Source organism: Gallus gallus, chromosome 1 (assembly GCF_016699485.2).
Source record: "Gallus gallus isolate bGalGal1 chromosome 1, bGalGal1.mat.broiler.GRCg7b, whole genome shotgun sequence".
In the NCBI taxonomy this organism is placed as follows: domain Eukaryota; kingdom Metazoa; phylum Chordata; class Aves; order Galliformes; family Phasianidae; genus Gallus; species Gallus gallus.
In genome coordinates this window covers 148815637-148836321 of record NC_052532.1, presented here as the reverse complement: position 1 = coordinate 148836321, position 20685 = coordinate 148815637, and the positions used below count along the sequence as shown (strand labels likewise).

General features: G+C 37.7%; 1 protein-coding gene across 1 annotated transcript; it reads left to right on the top strand.

The window, feature by feature from the left end:
- The first annotated feature begins 1591 nt into the window (after positions 1-1591).
- Positions 1592-4520, top strand: LOC107051465. The gene has a single exon (XM_015275068.4). The coding sequence runs from the start codon at positions 2482-2484 to the stop codon at positions 3952-3954; it is 1473 nt and encodes a 490-aa protein (XP_015130554.2). The 5' UTR covers positions 1592-2481; the 3' UTR covers positions 3955-4520.
- Positions 4521-20685: the final 16165 nt, after the last annotated feature.

Genomic DNA, 20685 nt, shown 5'->3' with positions numbered 1-20685 from the left:
TATTCTTCCTTCAACCTTAAATTCAATTGTATCATACATTCATAGAATCATAGAAAGAATTAGGTTGGAAAGGACCTTAAACACCAACTAGTTTCAGCCCTTGCTGTTGATAGGGTTGCCATCCACTAAATCTGACACTAGATCAAGGCCCCATCGATCTCTACAGTGATGGAACATCCACAAATTGTCTATGCAAGCTGTTCTAGCACCTTGCCATCCTGTGAGTAAAAAACCTGCCCCTAATATCCAATCTAAATCTAACCTCTTTTAGTAACTTCACAATTGTTACTACAGGACAAATTTCAGTGTCACTCTTACATAACCATTCTAATTTAGTACGACAACATTTTTTACACATTAATAGTATAGAGATTCTATATTTTGCAAACATTTTTTGGCTGCAAGTTCACTAGATACTAGCAAGAGATTCCTAAGGAGTATTTATATTTTTTCACTAAGTAAGAAGCAAGAGTAATGCAAGAGTGAAGATTCTTGAAACAGATAGATTTTTTTTTTTTCTGATTTGTACTTTAATATTTTAACACTGTGAATTTGAGTGCACATTTGTTGCTTTTCATGATGAAATTACACAACAATACTTAGATAAAAATATCCTTGTATTTTAATCTGTTAATGATAGTCGTCAGTAGCAAGGACACTGACAAGTCTTTGTAAGAGACTATTCTTTTATATCATTGACTCAAAGTTTGCTGAGGAACAAGTCCAGGCAAGTCCTGGGCAAAGGCAAAGAAATCTTTTGTCTTGAGGACACTGATGGACAGGTCCTGGCTAAGGATTGTGAAATCCTCTAAGGAGCACAGATGGACAAGGCCAGGGGCATCGAGAGAGAGATAAGCTGCTGCTAATGGCCGGGAAGCGGTCTTTTTGTGTGGACTTATCTCAAGGAAAATGGCCATCTCAGGAGGTATGCACAGGACTCTTGCTCAAGCCCCCAGGAATGTCACGTAGGCAGCAGAAAATGGAGGATAAAAGAGGGTCCAATAACCACAACGGTGGAAGCTGATCCTTCACCACAACCACGGCAACGGGAGAGGCTTATCTCTCACCACGACAGACTTGAGGGGTTCTCTGCCAACTGATCTCTCACCGCAACGTGTAGACGGATCTCTACGTGGAGACTGATCTCTCACCACGACACGAGCTTCCTGCCTTCCGATCCTCCTCTACGGACCGTTTGCTGACGGACTTCCCTGGGCCTGCTACCTGAGACCTGCTGCTTCCTCCCTGACCTGCATCCTCTCGCTGCCCCAGACCGGCCTCGCTGCTCCTGCCCTTCGGCCTCGGACCGTCGGAACGTCGTGCAACGGGACTGCTGCCGGATCCTGGTGGTGACTATCCCCGCTTTACGCAATTCTTGCCTCTTTCTATCTTTTCTATCGCTCGCCTTCCCTTCCCCATCACCCCAATCCTTAATAGCGTCCGTCCTCCCCTTTCCCCATCTCTCTTATTAACATTTATAATAAACTGGTCGGACCAACATTTGAACCGCTGTTTCTTAATCTCACGCCGGGCATACATATTTCAAAGAACCTCCTCTCCCTCCTATAAATTGGAGCGAGACATTTTTTATGGCGTAGTCGGCAGGATGCCCGCCGTGAGAGTGTTGTCCTTCCAGATAATAGTCTGAAACTTTCTGTGTGTACCTCCTGGAGTTGCAAGAAGCGATACTTTTTGATAACTTAGACGTGAGTACCTCTCCAGGAAGATCGCTTCATACTCTGAAACTTTACTATTTATGTGTGTACCTCTCGAGGATGTATGAATTTTGTCTAATTGTATTTATTTAATACGTGTGTGCCTCCTCGGGAAGACCTCTCTGCATTTTGTGAACCCCTCTCTACGTGTGCGCCTCTTGGGGAAGTAAGATACACGTTTTTTGACTTAAAAAACTTGTGCGCCTCTCCAAGAAGTTTACTCACTTTGCTGAAAATTGTTTATGTATGCACCTCTCGAGGACGTATGAATCTTGTCTAATTGCATTTAATACGTGTGTGCCTCCTCGGGAAGACCTCTCTGCATTTTGTGACTTAAGGATCTTGCAACTTAAGTGTGAAATTTGAACCTCTTTCTTGTGCGCCTCTTGGGGAAGTAAGGAAGTGATACACGTTTTTTGACTTAAAAAACGTGTGCGCCTCTCCAAGAAGTTTATTCACTTTGTTGAAACCTAGAAAGTGTTGTGTTAGCTTAAAATTAACTGCGGATTTTGAAACCGAAGTGTGCCTTGCTTTGGTGTGGTGTTTGCAGTTTTTTGTGTGGCTTCGCAGGGAAGTTAGGAGCGATTTTAAGTTGGTTTAGCCTTTTTGTCCTCGTGCTTTCCTCAACAAAGGGAGGCGCGATCGGAACATTTACATTTCTTTAGGCGTGGTGTGCCTCCGTGGAAGAGGCGATAAGGAGTTATTTGTACTTTTGAATAGGAGTACCTCCTCCTCTCTCAGTGTATATCTTTCTGCGTATTTAGAAATGAGCAACAGTATGGCCAGTATGAAAAGTGAAGATGTATTATTTGATCTTTTAGAAAAGCATGGTGCTCGGCCTTCTGTATCAGGGGTGGATTGGGCACGACAGAACTGGTATAATTTGCAAAGTGTTTCAGACCGTATTCGTGTTTTACAAAATGAGGCTCGTACTCGGGCTGGAAAAGGGAAATCTTTTATTTGTGCTGTACTCGGTGCTGCTTTAAAAGCAGCTGTGGAGTTCCGAGAGGAAAAGAACTCTACGGAAACCCAGACTATTCAAGCATTACAGGAATCGGTTAAAGTGACGCAAGAATTGGTAAAATCTCTGCAAAGCCAAATAACGAGTCTTGAGGATCAATTAGAAAGAGAAAAACATAATTCGGTTCTGTTGCAAACAGCTTTTAAGGAGCTGATAACGTGTAAGGACACCGGTGACACTGTTGCTCACAGTGCACCTCAAGAAAAAGTTTATCCTCAAGGGAAATTACAAGAGGTGAAGGAAAGGCTAGATAAATTAGAGGCCTCTCCAGCCCACATTCGTCCTTTGATAAAAACTGAATATACTTTTGATAACAGTGAGGATCTAGATCCTCAAATGAATGTTAAGGAAATTCCCTTTTCAGCCACTGAACTGGCCAAACTGAAAAAGGATTTCAGTCGCTCCCCAAAGGAGTCTGAAACAGAGTACGTCTGGAGAGTTAGTCTCACTGGCGGAGACCAGATCCTACTAACAGAGAAAGAAGCTGAGGGTTATTGGGGACCAGGAGTATTTTTAACCACTGGCAATAATCGTGCTCCCTGGTCCTTAACACAGAGGGCTGCCTATTGGGCAGGGGGTCTCAACCCTTTAGAAAGGGGGGACCCTCTTGCTATTACCGGAACTATCGACCAGTTACTGGAGAATGTTCAGAAAGCTGCTTGTCTCCAAATGATGTATGATAGAAAGTTGCAGCTACATAATGAATCACCCATGATGCTACCTGTTAATCCGGAGAGACTGACACCTCTAATCAGGGGACTTCCTGAATCGTTAAAACCTATAGGTATACAACTCCAAGGAAAGATACAAGCCATGTCTCAGGGAGAGAGAACCTGGGCAGCGTTGGAGGGATCTGTAGCCCCTAACCACCAGTCAGGATCCAAAGTGTGGACTTGGGGAGAGGTTGCCCAAGAATTAATTAACTATGGAAGAAAATATGGGCCGGTGGTTTCTACCTCCAGTAAATTTGAGCCAAGAGGAGTAAGGCTTGCAGTAGCCAACCTTACCTCCAGGCCACCTAGCCCAAAACTTAATGAAATCAAAAAGATTTCATCCCCGGTAAAAACGGGTAGACGGAGCATTGATCATAAACGCAATGGACTTTGGACTCTGGGCTGGACAAAGAGTATTCCACGAGATTTGATGAATGGATTACCCACAGTCAGATTAGAGAAATTAGTTAACTGCTGGCCAGAACAAAAGCTCAAGGGGAGCTGATGCCTTCGCCCCCCCCTCCCAGGTGAGCGGGAGGTGGGTGGGGGGGTGAAGGGTGGATGTTTATTAGGAAGCTCACGACTAAAGGAAACAATCTGTTAATTGTTTATTTATTATTAGTGGTTATTGTCAAATGTACGGTTGTCTCTTTTCTCTCTTCTATTCATTATGTAATATTCATGTTACCACTCCTGAAGAATCACGGGGTGGTGTCTATGGCAAGTTGCATTGTGTACTGTTGCAACTCTTATGTTTGTATGATTCCATGTTTTATACAAGATGTTGTATCCCCTATTTACTTTGTAACCAAACCTGAAAAATGTTTGTAATGATTGTATGAAACATTTGATTCCACAACCCCTCCCTCCTTTACCCTTGTGCTTGCTATCTTCTCTCACCACCATGGATGCCCAGTGTCCAATTTTTAAGCAACCTTTGAGTCACGGGGTGGTGTAAGAGACTATTCTTTTATATCATTGACTCAAAGTTTGCTGAGGAACAAGTCCAGGCAAGTCCTGGGCAAAGGCAGAGAAATCTTTTGTCTTGAGGACACTGATGGACAGGTCCTGGCTAAGGATTGTGAAATCCTCTAAGGAGCACAGATGGACAAGGCCAGGGGCATCGAGAGAGAGATAAGCTGCTGCTAATGGCCGGGAAGCGGTCTTTTTGTGTGGACTTATCTCAAGGAAAATGGCCATCTCAGGAGGTATGCACAGGACTCTTGCTCAAGCCCCCAGGAATGTCACGTAGGCAGCAGAAAATGGAGGATAAAAGAGGGTCCAATAACCACAACGGTGGAAGCTGATCCTTCACCACAACCACGGCAACGGGAGAGGCTTATCTCTCACCACGACAGACTTGAGGGGTTCTCTGCCAACTGATCTCTCACCGCAACGTGTAGACGGATCTCTACGTGGAGACTGATCTCTCACCACGACACGAGCTTCCTGCCTTCCGATCCTCCTCTACGGACCGTTTGCTGACGGACTTCCCTGGGCCTGCTACCTGAGACCTGCTGCTTCCTCCCTGACCTGCATCCTCTCGCTGCCCCAGACCGGCCTCGCTGCTCCTGCCCTTCGGCCTCGGACCGTCGGAACGTCGTGCAACGGGACTGCTGCCGGATCCTGGTGGTGACTATCCCCGCTTTACGCAATTCTTGCCTCTTTCTATCTTTTCTATCGCTCGCCTTCCCTTCCCCATCACCCCAATCCTTAATAGCGTCCGTCCTCCCCTTTCCCCATCTCTCTTATTAACATTTATAATAAACTGGTCGGACCAACATTTGAACCGCTGTTTCTTAATCTCATGCCGGGCATACATATTTCAAAGAACCTCCTCTCCCTCCTATAAATTGGAGCGAGACAGTCTTCAAGAGACAAGTTACTCTGAAGTTCTTGCTTAGTGTACACAACATCTAATCTAAATCTATTTTCTTCTAGTTGAAAGCCATTGCCCCTTGTTCTATCAGTATTTACCTCTGTAAAAAGTCTGTCTCACTCCTGATTATGAGCTCTGTTTATGTACTGGAAGGCTGCAACAAGGACTCCTGGAGCTTTCTCCTCTCCAGGCTGAACAAGCCCAGCTCCCTCAGATTGGCATTTGTAGAAGAAGTGCTCTTTGTGGCTCTCCTCTGGACTTACTCCAACAGCTCTGTGTCTTTCTTTTGCTGGGGGCCCAAGACCTGGATGCAGTTCTGGAAGTCTCCATTAGCTCTTAAGCCTCATAGCTTTATTGTGGTTATCAGCAGCACTTACTTTCATGTACTCTCATCACTGAAACCTTTTACAGTGACTGAAACCTATTTGTCATTTAGAGGAAAGAAGGCAACATGGGGAAAATGAATTCATTCATTGAATACAGTGATTACCAGCTCTCCCCACACTCAAACAAACAAACAAACAAGTAAACAAACAAACAAAAAAACACACAAAAAAACACCCACAATTCAGTTTAGATATACTTGAACAGAAAAGAGATCAAGCTCTTCAGTGCTCTCTTCATAAAAATGCATTGCAAATGTTTATGGCTTTGTGAATATGTGGGATTATTATTATTATTATTTAATTTGTGTATATTGACATACTTCTACATACATATATTTTCATATATATGCACATACTCATGACAGATATCAATATGAATCTCCTTTATGAACAAAAACTTTCTGCTAATCAAAAAGGACAGGAACAGAAGAAATATCCTGAAAAGGGAGAGAACAAAAAAACAAAACAAAACAAAAAAAAACTGACAGTAAGGTCTGAAAACAGATTTAACCAATCATGACATAAAAAGATTTATTTTTCAAAGGGCATATGTGCATATGTTATTACCCTTTTAAAGACATATGAAGTCTTAATTTAGTTTCTAAAGGAATTTTTTTTCAGGAAATATAGGAGTAGCTATACAGAAGTACATCACTGTTACATGAGTAATAACAAAGTTAAAAGCTCTACCCTCTAAGCGCATTAAGTCTTAAAGACACAGAGGAAAAAAAAAAAAAAAAAAAAAAAAAGAGAGAGAAAATGTGTCATATATCTAAAAGAGGAAAAAAACTAGTCTCATTTCATAATGTTGAGGTACAGACAAGGCTATTTCAGAGTTTATCTCTTCCTTCATTATTGTCTTGGTATGATACGTTATTTATAAACCTTTCATGTCTGTATGTGATATTTTTTGTTGATAACTCACTCTCAGGCATACTTCATTGCTGTATCTAATTTCATACAAAATTAATGGAACATGTGAGATACAGTGAGAGAGAACTGAGCTCCTTGTACAATGAGATGCCTACCCTCAAGATATGTGGTATTTACTATGTGACTATGTGACTGAAAAGTAATCTGTGTCACTCAGTGAATCCATTACACTTGGAAGGTATAAAATTTCTGTTATATTACATATATTTACAGTTTATTCTGATGAAATACTCACAGTAAATGCATTAATTATTGAATTGTGAAGAATCGTATAATCACGGAATCACAGAATCCTTAGAGTTGGAAAGGACCTCTAAAGATCATAGAGTCCAACTCCCCTGTAATGAACAGGGAAATGCACAGCTAAATCAAGCCATTCATGGCCTGATCCAGCCTTGCCTTGAAAGTCTCCAGGGAAGGGGCATAAACCACATCACAGGGCAGCCTTTTCCAGTGCTTCATCACCCTCACTGTAAAAGACTTTTTCCTTACATCTAATCCAAAACTACCTTTTGTAAGCTTGAAGCTACCCTCTCTAAGCTAGAGAGCTCACCAAGGATGCGTAATGATTTTCCGAAATCATTTATTTATTATTCTGCTCTAGTCAGCTGCTCTTACATCACTGTGGTAGTTTAAGACAAGTAGGTAGACGAGCTCCTCCATGACATTCTCTCTTTTCTCCTCCTCAAAAGAAAAGGAGGAGAAACTGTGATGAAAATGTGTTGAGGTAGGTATAGGGAGTTTACTCAGAAATTACCATCCTGAGCAAAACAAACTTAGAGTAGGCAGATTATTATGATTCATGTCCTGCTACTAATAGAGTAGAGCAGTGAGAATTAAAAGCAAACTAAAAACAACTTTCTCCCCATCCACTCTCTTTTAGCTTCTTCCCATGATCAGTGCAAGTGAATGGGGTTGCAGTCAGTTTACAGCACTTCATCTCTGCCACTCTTACTTTCTTACTCTATCCTACCACTTTAGCACTAGATCCCTCCCACAGGATGCCATCCTTCTAGAATTGATTCAATAGAAGCTTCTCAGAAAGTGCAGTTCCTAAAGAACTGCTCCAATAAGGGTCTGTACTACAGGGTTCATACTAAGTCCTTCAGGATCAGACTGCTCCTGTGTGGGTACCTCAGAGGCAGCAGCTTCCACTGGACCTTGCTATTCCATAGGCTGCAGTTCTGGTCCAAAGAATTGCTCCTGCAGAGACTTTCCACAGGCTGCAGCCTCCTTCAGGCCTCATCCACCCATTTCACCAGGGGACTCTCCACAGGCTATAGGTGCACTTCAACCTGCACAGAAGGTTTCCTTTGTTACCTATGTTCTCACTGAGGTGTAACCAGCATCACTCATAGGTTTAGTTTTAGCCAGGAGTGCGTCCTTGTGGATCCAATTAGATATAGCTCTTATCTGACATGGGACAGGTTTTGGGCTCTGCTCACAGAAGGCACTCATACAGCACCCAACCACTAAAAGCTGGCCATGTAATTCCAGTGCAATCATGTATGTGTAAAATTGAATCATGGATTTAATTTGATTTTAAACTATTGAAATTTAGTTTCAGAAAAATATCACCCATATATTAGGTGGAACTGAGGCACTTAAGTATGGAATTTGTATGGTGGTTTAGCTACTAAAAGCCAGTTGCTCACTCTCCCGTCTAGGGTGGGAAGGAGAATCAGAAAGGTAAAAGTATGAGAGATTGTGAGTTGAAATGACATTTTTGTAGATAAAGAAAAAGCTATTCATGCAGCATGTGGCATGGAATATTTCTTTAGTCAATGTAGGTCAACTGTCCTGGCTGTGTCCCCTCCTAGCTTCCTGTGAACCCCAGGGCTCCTTACTGGCAGGATGGCACAAGCACTTGATAAGTCCTTGACTCTGGGTAAACACTGATCAACAACGACATCTTTGTGTTGTCACCACTGTTTAAACTAAAAATGCAAAACAAAGCATCAATACAATCTTCTATAAAGAAAATTAACTCTATCCTAGAGAAAATCACTGCAATTCAGTTCCAGAAAACCTTTTTCCTTGTTTCTGAATTTGAAAACTATTAGCTTCGTTTTGAGTTTGAAGTCCTCCAGGATCAAATCTGATTTTGTGCCTGTGTATAAGTTCCATGTTTTGAATATTTCAAATACTTTTTAACTCCTAAATTATGTTTGGTCCCAGTTATCCAATCTTCTGTTGATGAGCAGTATTCACAAATCAAGAATTAAGACCAATTACAACGCTAGATTCTAAGTGTAAGTGCTGATGTGTACCTTTTTTTTTTTTTTTTTTTTTTTAAATAACTTCTTGTATTGAAAAAACATTTACAGGGTAAGAAACTAGTAGGAGCCAAAATTGATTGAAATCTGTGTTTATAATACATAATTAAGCCTACGAGCAACAAAGAATAGGTCCTGACATTCAGACACTTCTAGGACACTTCATAGTTACTGGTTTTGTGTGTTTTTTTTTTTTTTTTTTTTCCTATGCTTATACTTAGTATAGTGCCAAAAATCATTGTTTTGCCATACACCTTTATAGTTCTATAGTTTTCCTTGCACCTCCACACCCAGCTCCACATCTACTAGGCATGCTCAGTGTATTACTAGGCATCTTCTGTGTCCTTCTACAACGAGAACTAGTGTTCCGCAGAAGAAAAATGTTTATTTATTGTATCATATGTGGGCTCATATATAGAAAAGGCTAGTGGATAAATTCTGAGCCTCAGTTTACATAGAAAAAGGACAGCTCACATTCTATTTATACCAAAAATATTCCTCAGACATAAAGAGAACTAGACAAAATATTTATCAAAAGTGTAATATTTTTAAAAATTTTCTGCATAATTAGATTTTCACACTCTGTGTCTTAGCTTCATCCTGCCAATTTGAAAAGTAAAGCAAAGCAAACAACCAACCAAAAAATCAATAATAAAACAAAACAAAGAAAACCCACCAATCCACCAGACACTTATACTGTATTCCATTTGTAGCCAACAGAAAAAGACAAGCATTTCCAGAGAGTAATTTTATTCTCCTAAGGTTATCCTCAGTGTGGAATATTAAAATCAAATTCAAAGCTACTAAATTTAGGTGGGCGTTTTGAAATTCATGTTCAGAATTTTGAATGCTGATAAACTAGATGGTTTTGCTGGACAATAACAGATTTCTTCTGTTGTTTAGATTTTTAACTAAATCCTTGTGTCATGTAGTTTCAGAGTTTATAGAGAATTCCCTCTGGCAGCATAGATAGAAAGAATCATTTTATTTTACTGCTTTAGTCTTCAAATGTCTGACATTTTACTCTTGGAGTTTGATTTTCAGAACTGCATCTCTTGCATAATCTACCCTGAAACCCTACCTTTAGGACCAAATTGCTCCTTTGGGTATCTACTGGGCTTTTAAATAGATAGTTACATTATCAAAACATTAGACTTGTAGTTGCTGATTGTTTGTGTAGGTGTAAGCATAGTTGTTCTCCTTAAACGTAAGTTCAAAATCCAAGCTACATGGGCCTCATTGCAATTTTACTATTATGGATCTCAGAATGTTGATAGCACTTTTTGACAGCCAGGATGATTTAGTTAAGGCATATAAGTATATTTGTGTTCAAGATTTTAAAAGGTAAGAAAAACTTCTGACTGATTGCACTGCTGCCTATCTTGGCAGTCTTCAGAGAGGTTTATTTGAAGTCTGTGGAAGGTAGTTACATTTTTGAAGCAGCAAATATTGGAAAGCTGTAAACTCTGCTCACCGCATAAAAAATCTTGATCCTAGACGTTCAATTATTTTAGTAATTCAGGTTGTTTTAGAAGCACAAAACTAAAATTTCATGGAATCCTTATGCTAGACATTTTTCGAACTCAAAAACAAAAACAAAAACAAAAAAACATTTAACAATCCTAAGGTCGGACATACACCTACATATTTAAACCTGGTAGATAAGACAGAAGCTGAAAATGTTTAGGTACCTAAGTGACCAGAAGAAGACTAAACCCAAAGTTTGACTTAATTGCAAATTTTAGTACCTAATTTCTTACCTTTATTTAGTAAATATGTCCCTTTTTAGACTGAAGGTAAGATGTAAAAAATTGTGGAAATTGTGGAAATTTGTTGGGCTTGAGAGTCCTGAAATTTCTATGCCTTTACAAAATAATGCTATCAGATTTACTAAGGACACATGAATAATTTAATTAACATATGGAATATATTATAGTACATTTTTTTCATGCAGAATCTCATTAGCATCCAAAAATGAAACAAACAAAAAGAAACAATGGGGGGGGGGGGGGGGGGGGGAAGACTCTGCAAAATTAAATGATTGGATGTTAATTCCAAGCAGTTTGAGCAGACTTTCCTGTTAATCAAAATTCAATGTTAAGTTAGTCTGCTTTTCACTGATTTTGGTGTGCTTAGAACTCCTGAATGCACTTTACATAATAAAACTGAAACATTCTTAGTGTGTGTTAACACAGTTAATACAGAGTAAAAAGGGATTGCTTCATAAAGTCAGACTGCAGAGAAGCTTAATGATTTGGCTCATCCCATATCTGTTTCAGCATTATTCTGTGCTTTCTGTTCAAATTCTTAATGTGAGTCAAATGATTCCTGCATGTGAAGTCCAAACACAAATATTTTCTCATCAGGAAACGTCAGCTGCTGATCCTGCACAGAAGAATCTTTACCTTCTCCTCCCTTACAGGTGCAAAATGCAGAAAAAAACTGTGAGAGAAGGAGGTCCATGTTAAACAAAGAGCTTGCTTGAGCAGGTGCACCAAACACAAACTCAAACAAATAGAAACACAGTCAGTAACCTGCTTATACTCGATCCATTGCAAGAGCCTTCCAATTGCAACTTCATCTTGAGAATAGGTCTGATGATGGTGGGCAGTGATAAAGACAATGCAGAGGTATGCAAGGCTTATCAATTATAAAGAAAGATATAATTATTACTGACGTGCCTTGAAACTAAATATAAATACATGAAAATATTATTACTAACAGCAGCAAGTAGGTGCTTTGTGATGGTATGAAGGTAGAGACAAACATCATTTGTAAGCATTTTGCATGTATATGTAAACAATGTGACCAAAGCGAGATAAAGAAAGTTGTTCGAAGCTACATGTAGAAGACATTCAAGTAACAAAAGCTGCTGTACAGATAAGCACAAGGGTCTTCAGGTAAGAAGTGTAACTGGTAAAACCAGAAAGTTAAGCAGCTGGTGCAGATGAGAGGGTTTTTTGTTTGTTTGTTTGTTTTTGTTTTTGTTTGTTTGTTTGTTTCGTAGGAGAGGTGACAATAAAGACAATCCCACTTTGTCCCTAACATCTTTTGCTGAAGCACTCTCAAGCCCGATCACCATGACCTCTGAATAAAATCCACCATGGACCATAGCTGCATCCTTTGTGTTTTACATACATTGCACAAGTGACTTGATGTGACTGTTAAATACTAACAGTTCTGTACATGTTACAATGATTAATAACGTATGAGAAATAATCATCATCACAAAGTATGTTATGAGTAATCAGGTCTAGTGAAAGATATTCCTTCACATAGCAGGGAAGTTGAACTAAAAATCTTTGAAATCCCCTTCCAATATAAACCATTCTATGATTCTATGATTCTGTTGTTAATGAAAGAATTCATTAAAGCTCTGTTTAAACGTTTAAAACTGTCCTGATTTGCCATTTTTCTTCCATTCTATCACAGTGATCTCTGGTTCTCTGATACATTAATATACAGATAAACATATATTCTGTTGTAATAAACAAATCACTGTAAATTATGTAGTATACTTATCTCTCTTTGTTCACTGTAATCTGTTGTTCTGAGAAGTTTCTGAATTTGAAACATATCTAAGAGCAGCAAAAATTTCACATTCCATCCTACATTCCCTCGAAAAAGAGGAAAAAATATGTCAAGAGGAGGAGGAGGATGAAGATGCAGAGGAAGAATAGCGGAAGAAATAACCAAAGGGGAAAAAAAAAAAAGTGCCTTTTAAAACCTGCTTTGATACCTCCTCTTCTTCAAATTCTTCTGGACTATTTCAACTCTTGATTGAAAGTGAAAGTGCTTTATTTAAAACTGCTATATTTAAAACTGTTTCATTAAAACTGATGTATTTAAAGTTATCACATTTTATACACTTGGAAGTCCTTGTCATTTCTATCTCACTGAATCTAAGCAAGAAAAAAATCTTTAATTATGATGGCATTTCTGGGATATCAGGAAATGAGTCAGTGTGAATAAAATGCCTTTCAAAAACACTTGCTATTAAAGCTTCAACCAATAAATTTGTCTTGTGTTTCTTCTCTGCAGTTACTTGGTAGTCCGTACTTTTCTTTCATATTTGTCAGGATTTACAAATTGTCTGGTTAGAGATCTGTGTTGTACCAACTCTGAATAATGAAGATTCAAAAACAAAACAAAACAAAACAAAAAGTTTCATAAATTATAATCAGTCCTCCCAGCTGTGGTGTCTGATTTCTGCAGCATAAGGGATTCATACTCATATTAGGCACTTAAAGTTCTCTTCAAAATGACAGTCTAATATTTGTTACTAGTCACAGAAAATTAAAACTAAAGTTGTTAGAATTTAGATTTAAAAGGAAGACATGAATACTCATGCTTATGCTGATGTTTTGCCTGAAAATTGGAAGAAGAGTGAATCTGTCAGGGACATGTAAAGCTACACCACAGAGAAGCACACAGGAAATAATTGTGAAGGAGATTTTAGAGAACATCATCTGACACCTTACTTCAAAATGCTATAGAAGTAGAAAGAAGCTAGCCCTAATTAGAATGCTATCACCTAACAAGCTTCTCAGAACGTCCCATGTGAGTTTATGAAAGATCTGCCCTGAAGTTTTCCCTGACAATAGTCACTCAGTTATAAAAATAATAATAATTCTAGGTGGCACCTTCCTTACTGCCAAAGTCTGTCAAACAGAATCAAATTTCTGTGCCAGACAAGAATTACCTCACCACTAGCTGTAAACCTCCAGTGGCACTGGCTGTTTGCCTGTCTTCATTCACAACGAAGAATTTGTGTTGGCACTCACAGTTTGTTGTCTTTCACCCTGCTTGCAGTCATGAATATCACAATCATGTTGATTTCTTCTGAATGTAAGAAAATAATAAATATCCTGTACTTTGGACCTTTTACACTTTTACCTGTCAGAGAGCTAAGCTGATCTTCCTGAGAATGTGCCCTATTATGAAAGTCTGACAACTTGCAAAATTCTTCCTCCAGATTGAGTTACCAATAGAGGCCATGGCTGGAGAATGGCTTCAGAATTTTTAAATGAACAGGTATCATGGAATTTGAGCTAATACTGTTACATAGGTTTAAAATGAAAGTGCTATTGGATTTTATACTGTCTATTCTAGTCTCTATTTGTAATTAATAGAGAGAGACAGAGACCTTTTGCTCAGGATTCACTTAAGTCTAGCTTAGATCTCTAAAATAACTGTGATTACTTGTGTCCTTAGATTGTTGATTTCTTTTTACTGACCTTAAATGGATATAGATATAGTCTTCTACATTGCAAGTGCAAAGAATCCTACCAGTGTGTCAACAAGTATTTCTTTTGGTTTCTGCAGAGTGACCACTTGATCTTTCCAGACAGATATTTTAGTTATTCTCTAGGAACTGGATACTGGATATTGCTACAAGATCATCACAGACCCATTAAATTTAAGTAAATCCACCACTGAAAATATAGGAGTTTGATGTACTCTGGTGTAATTTATAAACTAATCAGAACATCTATTCTGTCAGTTTCATTTAAATACTACATTTGATTTTTGGAGGGTAATATTCAATACTCAAATCAGAGATTTTCTTTTTGTTAAACACTGAAATTCCCTGCACAAAGGCAACATTGGCAAGGTATTTCATTTAGTCATTCATAACTTAAAACAAAAGAATGACAGGATATTGTACAGCTCTCTTCTTTTAAGTGCAATTTAAATTACATTTCATACTACTGATTAGCCTCGGGAAATTGCATGCAAGATCATACTATTATTTTCTTCTTTTCTAAATCTTTGTCAGCTTGATTGGGAAGTGCACAAGAGTCTGAGTGAGGACATGACCAGGCAGATAACCTAAACTAGTTGAGGAGACACTCCATATCTTATAACATTTGCTCAGCAGTGCAAAGGAGAAAGAGTGGATTTTGGGACATGAGCCATCATTGCTCAGGAACTGACTAGGCACTGGTCTACCTGTGGGAGGTGGTGAATGATTGCCTCTGCATGACATGATATTGTTTTATTTTATTTTTCTCTTCTTCCACTTCTACTTATTAAACAATTTTCATCTCTACCTAAAATTTTCTTTTTTCTCTTCCTTTTGTTTTTCCCAACTCCACTGCTTGGGGAAAGCAAACAAGTAACTATGGTGCTTTTCTGGCTATCAGGATTATCTCAAATCAGTTCCAATTTTCTTTTATAAAGTGCATATGTTCTTCTTCTTCTCCTTTTTTTTTTTTTTTTTTTGGCTTGCCAAGTTACCTGGTCATCCAAGAAATCATAATTTCTCCTTTACTTTGTAAGAAATATTAGCAAAATGCTGTAAACAGAGCATATCCTCATCCTGAGAGAGCACTTCCTTCATCAACTTTAGTCTGTGGTCCACTTGTGGGAATAGTATATGAAAATGTCTTGAAGATATCTCAATATCACAAAGTATTTTCTTATAGAAACTTCAGCCTTGAAAAATAGAATGCTTTTTTTTTTCTTCTGAACAGAATATTTTCATTGTGTGCTAACACCTTTGTAAATGTAGTCTGTTTCTGCTGCATTTTTTCTTCTGCTGTTTGATACACTTTTTGAATTAATATCTCTGCAGTGAGAAAGTATTTTTCCTTATGCTTTTGCTCTAAAGGCAAAAAAGGGACATTGCCAAAACCTTACAACTAAATACTACTGAGTTTTGATAGTTAATACAAGAGAAAAAAAATCTACAACAAGAAAAACACAACAAACCCCTTATTTAATTCCCTAATGAATGCTTCCAAATCATTTTAAATTATTACTTTTATTCGTATTATCTAAATATTTATTTTCAGTTTCCCCTTAAAACAATATATTTTTCTTAGTAACAGGGCTAGTTTCTAGAGATCATATAATTCAGCTAATTTTACATGAAGTAAAGTTAACATAAATAACTTATGTCTGATTTCCCTGATTCATTTTCTGAAAAATATTATTAAAAAATGTCACTTCCACAATAGCTAATAAATGAAGATACTTTCAGATCTGTGCAAAAGCATGTGTTTCCTTGTATTTGATGCCATCATATTCACTGGTTTGGCGTAGATTTCTCTTTTACAAAAAGCCTAACACTTCGCTTTTCCAAGACATTTCAAAGACTATCTTAAAGTTCTGAACTAATAAAAATGTGTTGAAGATCTGCTCTCTGGACACATTTTACCTTACATGAAATGTAATATCTGCATAGGGAAAAGAGAAAGTAGGAGAAAAAGATATAGTAACTATTGAACAAAACTGAATAATCCTGTCTGCATTTTCTGGTATTATTTTAATGAAACTTTCCTTCATGAGCTATTCTTTGTTCAAGTTTTAAAGCCAGGATTTGCCTTCCATTAAGTTAGTCATTTGAAGATAATTTTGTCTAGTAAATGATGTGGAAATTTGGAGGAGATGTATGAAAAAGAATGAATAGTCTATGAATGCTTACTGCATCCTTTCTGAAATGCCTTTTTGCTCATGTAGGACTAGTGTTTTCAGGACAAAGTATAAATATGGCTTTTTTTCATGTTAAGGAATGTATGACAGATATATAATTAAACAAATGTTATTATCTCACTTCATTCAATGCTTAGGCATAGACGTTTTAAAAATTGCACATTTTTAAATGAAGCCAAATGATGTGGAAACCTCATGATCTTGAAATATGAAGGAGAAGGGAAAAAAACATTGCCTACTTTCAGTGAAAACTGAAAAAGTCTAACATTTCTTTTCATAGCTGCCTACATGCCATTTTGGGGGAAAAAGAATAATAAAAGGAAAGTCAAAAAAAAAAAAAAAAAAAGCCACCAACGGGGGGAGGACAGTTAAGAGAAAGAAGAAAGAGACAAATTATCTTTGCTTGACTCCACTTTTGTATTTTTTTGTTTTTAATTCCATCCCTTTTAGTTCTCTTCCTGATTTAAGTGAAAATAAGTATTGTTGTTTGTTTTCGTCTGTTTAAGCAAATTACGGAAATGTGAAAAATTCCACATTTCCAAAATACATGTCCAGAGTGTAAGGAAGGAATTAACACAGAGCCTACTCTCTTCATTTACAAGAAAACAAACAAACAAACAAACAAAAACCTTAAGTGTGTAATGTTTCCAAAATAAACATGTTTCATGGAACTGTAGCCACACTCCAAACAATATCAAGGAAATTAGAGAGCAGAAATAATGATATGTGTTCTATGCCTATCCTGCTAAATTAGGCAATGCCAAGGTAAATATTTCTGGCCCTGCAACTGGGTAGATTGCCCCCATCTGTGTAGTTTGATATTAAAGTTGTTCAGCATCCTAATCAGACTATGTTATATATTAGCATGACAAATAATCAATAGTCAGTGCCAAATCTCTGTTTATCACCTCTGGAAAGTGCCTTGGTGAGTACTGATTGTCTCAGTTCAATTCCATTCTCGGCACATGTAAAATCATGTTTTTCCATAAAATAAAAGCAGTATAAACAGAAGTACGACAGCGCCCAGGTATAATGCTGTCACTATTTTGTTTAGTAATATAGTCACAATGAAAGATGATGAAAATAATGGAAAAGATACAGCTTCCACAGTCTCTCAGGAAATCTCTGTTTACTAATGACTGGTGCCATCTTGAACCAAATAATACTGATTACCTTAAGCAGTAACTAAGATAACCCTTTTTTTTTTTTTTTTTTTTTTTTTAATCACTTCTCCAAAAATTAAAAAGATTCATTTAGTTGAAATAGTTCCCAAGGCTTAGACCTTATTTCAGTGACTGTGGAAAATTACTTGGGCTGGATTGAGATAAGACCAATATATAAAGGGAAACTTCATTTCCTTTACATTTTTTTTCTTCAGAAAGCCTTCAAAGCACATCAGATTTTATTTATTTATTTTTAATCTTTACTCAATTGTCAGGAATAAAGTAGCCACCTGCTTTCTCCTGATCCTGCCTAGAGCCTAGAAACATCTCTGTATTTTTGTTATCTGCAGCTTGGAGAATGAACATGAGTCTGCTGAAAGCAATAATTCCGATGCAAACGTTTGATGTTTAAGGACTAAACATGTCATTGGGCAGATATTTTGAGGGAGCTGTAAATTGTTCATTTTTACCCAGAAAACTAGCCCTTAGCAAGATTGTCTTTGACCTCTTCTGGCTTTCTTCCCAGCTCCTATTGATATCCTGGCAAGAGAAAACTTCTGATATTTCTTTGTAAGATCTGGGTTGATCATGCAGGAATTGAAATGGTGTTGCCAGGCATATTTTTTCCATGTTCTAATGAGTTGTGCATTCTTTCTGAAGCCAGCTGGCTGAGTAAACTTTAGGTAAGATACGGTAGACAAAGCCAGAAAGTGTTCATGTTAATAAATAGCTGCAGCAAAAACTAACTTCATTTCAAGAGTTTATAGGGCTTAAAAATCCGTATAGATAATTTCCGTCTAATGAATATGAAGAACAATACTGATTCTAGGGTTTTTCGATTATACAAATGCTGTATAGCTTTCCCTCCTTTCCCAGTATCTTAAATGCAAATAAAATTAAAAGACTTTGTCATTTGGCCTAGTAGAACTCTGGCTAAATGTGAAGCAGAGCTGCAGTTTACTCTTAGTGCCTTCATCCTGAGCCAAGAGTTGTGGCTGCAGTATGATAAACATTAGATTGAATAAAAAGTCTGGATTTGATTATGTTTGGTAGTGACAGGTGTAGGAAAGTCATAAAACAAAACTATAGGAGTTTTTCTGAAGAATATTGAATGTTGAAGCTGGACATATTTTATTATTTTTGAATATTGACTGTAAATGAATTTCATTAGCTTCATATATAAAAATTGCTGGTGAAGGTAGTACTAAAAAGATTATATTTTTAACAGTTCTTGAGACTATCTAATCCTCTGAAATAATAAGAGAAAGAAGATTTACATACTTCAGTACAGTGAGATATAGTACTGGAACATTTTTAAATGAGAGTTTTCACGTAGACAATCCATAAGACTAGATACAGCCATGTCACATGTAACTAGATACAGCATGAATGTCACTGTTTTTTATTGTGGTAAACACAGGTATTTTGTCTGTATCTTGAAGGTATGTGAGAAGCAGAAAGTATTGTAGAGAACAAACACAGGTCCATAGAAATAAAATGAACAATTGTAAAATCTACTGGAATTTAAAATACCTTAAAATTCTTTACCTCAAACTGCAAGCTACCCACTTACTCCACTCTTCTCTGAAAATGCTCTAGTTTTAGAGTCAAATAAAGACTCTAGACATTAAGTTTCATTCTGCTAGTGGAAAAACAAAATTATGAAACTTGAGAGCCTTTTGGAGGTGGGCCTTCTGGGAGATTGCCTTTTTGATCTAGTCACTCTTATCTGTTCTAAGGTACCAGTCTCTCATTTGATATTCCCAAGACAGCACTGATGGTACTTTGAGGCATTGGCTAAATGGGTCAAGTCTCAAGATATGCCAGGAATTCACAATGCTGGTGAGTAGTGCAGTCCAGTTAATCCAGAAAAGCTTCATCCAAAAGCTATGCACAGAATTCCAGTACTCCAGTTAACTTTTCTGTATTAGGACAGCTCTGTTAAAAGAGTAACTTTGTTGAAATACAGAATTCAATATACAGGTAAAATGCATTTTTTTATGAGTATATGATAATGTATAAATCATACAATAACATCAAAACTTTTGTAAAATGTATGAGTACTGTCAAGGTACTGTCTGGGAGACAGAAGCTACAGGGTACTCCTATGTTAGCAGAGCTGGAGTTCCAACCAAGGGAACAGGGTTGGTACAGGAAGACAACCAGCCACATCCCCCAGTCCAAGAATATTTGTAGTAGCACGTCAAACATACATCAGGCTGCAGATCTATGGAGTAAGTGCCTAGACATAGACATCACTGCGACACAGCTGAAATTTCACCTTAGTCAAGGGTGATGGAAGCCTCTGCTTAAAAACAATTCATAAGGAAAATAACTCCTTGAGGAGAATATTAACATTCTCCCGGTGGTAATGAGATTTTTGTGGTGTGAATCCTAGGGTGTGGACTTGGAAGGGCTGTGGAACTCTGGGTTTTAAGGAGAGTAACCACTATAGGGAGAATTTTCAGTCACTTGAGTCAAAGAGTACTTCTTTGGAGCCTGAGTTAATTTAGATGCAAGAAACTCAAAGATCTGTACAGGAACTGTTCTGTGGGCAATTTCTACAAATCCTAAGACCAGGGTACCTGTTGGGAAATCCTCTGTGTTAGTTCTTCATGAACTATTTATCCTTTACTGCCATTGTTGAAGGCTCCAGTAAAACAAGTAGCTCTTTACCATCAGACTGAAAGGCTTTTTCTGAGACATTTCTCAGATTACAGACAAAGCACTACATTTCAGTGTCATAAAGATATTAGGTATGACCAAGACCCCACAGCCATCAAACAGAATTTACAGCACAGACCTCCAAGTGTACGGCACAATCTCATTGATGGTCTGAAGAACAGAACTCCATCACAGACTTCTTAGACTACAGTTAATGTGACACGATGGCCCTAGCTTTCTGCAAAACATATTGTTAACATTTTAACCATATTTGAAAATCTATTTCAGAAGATTTTATATTGTTTCCTGTCCGCAGCTGAAGTCACTACTGAGTTAAGCACACATACTGAAAAAAAAAACAAAACAAAACAAAACAAAACAACAACAACAAAAAAGGAAAAACAAAAGTTACAGTTAGGTGTTTAGCTGTGCAAAAATTTTGTTTCTTCAAATACAGAAAGGTGCTCCATTGGAGTTCATTGCAATATTAACAAGAGT

Bases quoted from the DNA above. Each gene is read 5' to 3' on its own strand.
- LOC107051465 (XM_015275068.4), top strand. From the start codon at position 2,482: ATGAGCAACAGTATGGCCAGTATGAAAAGTGAAGATGTATTATTTGAT.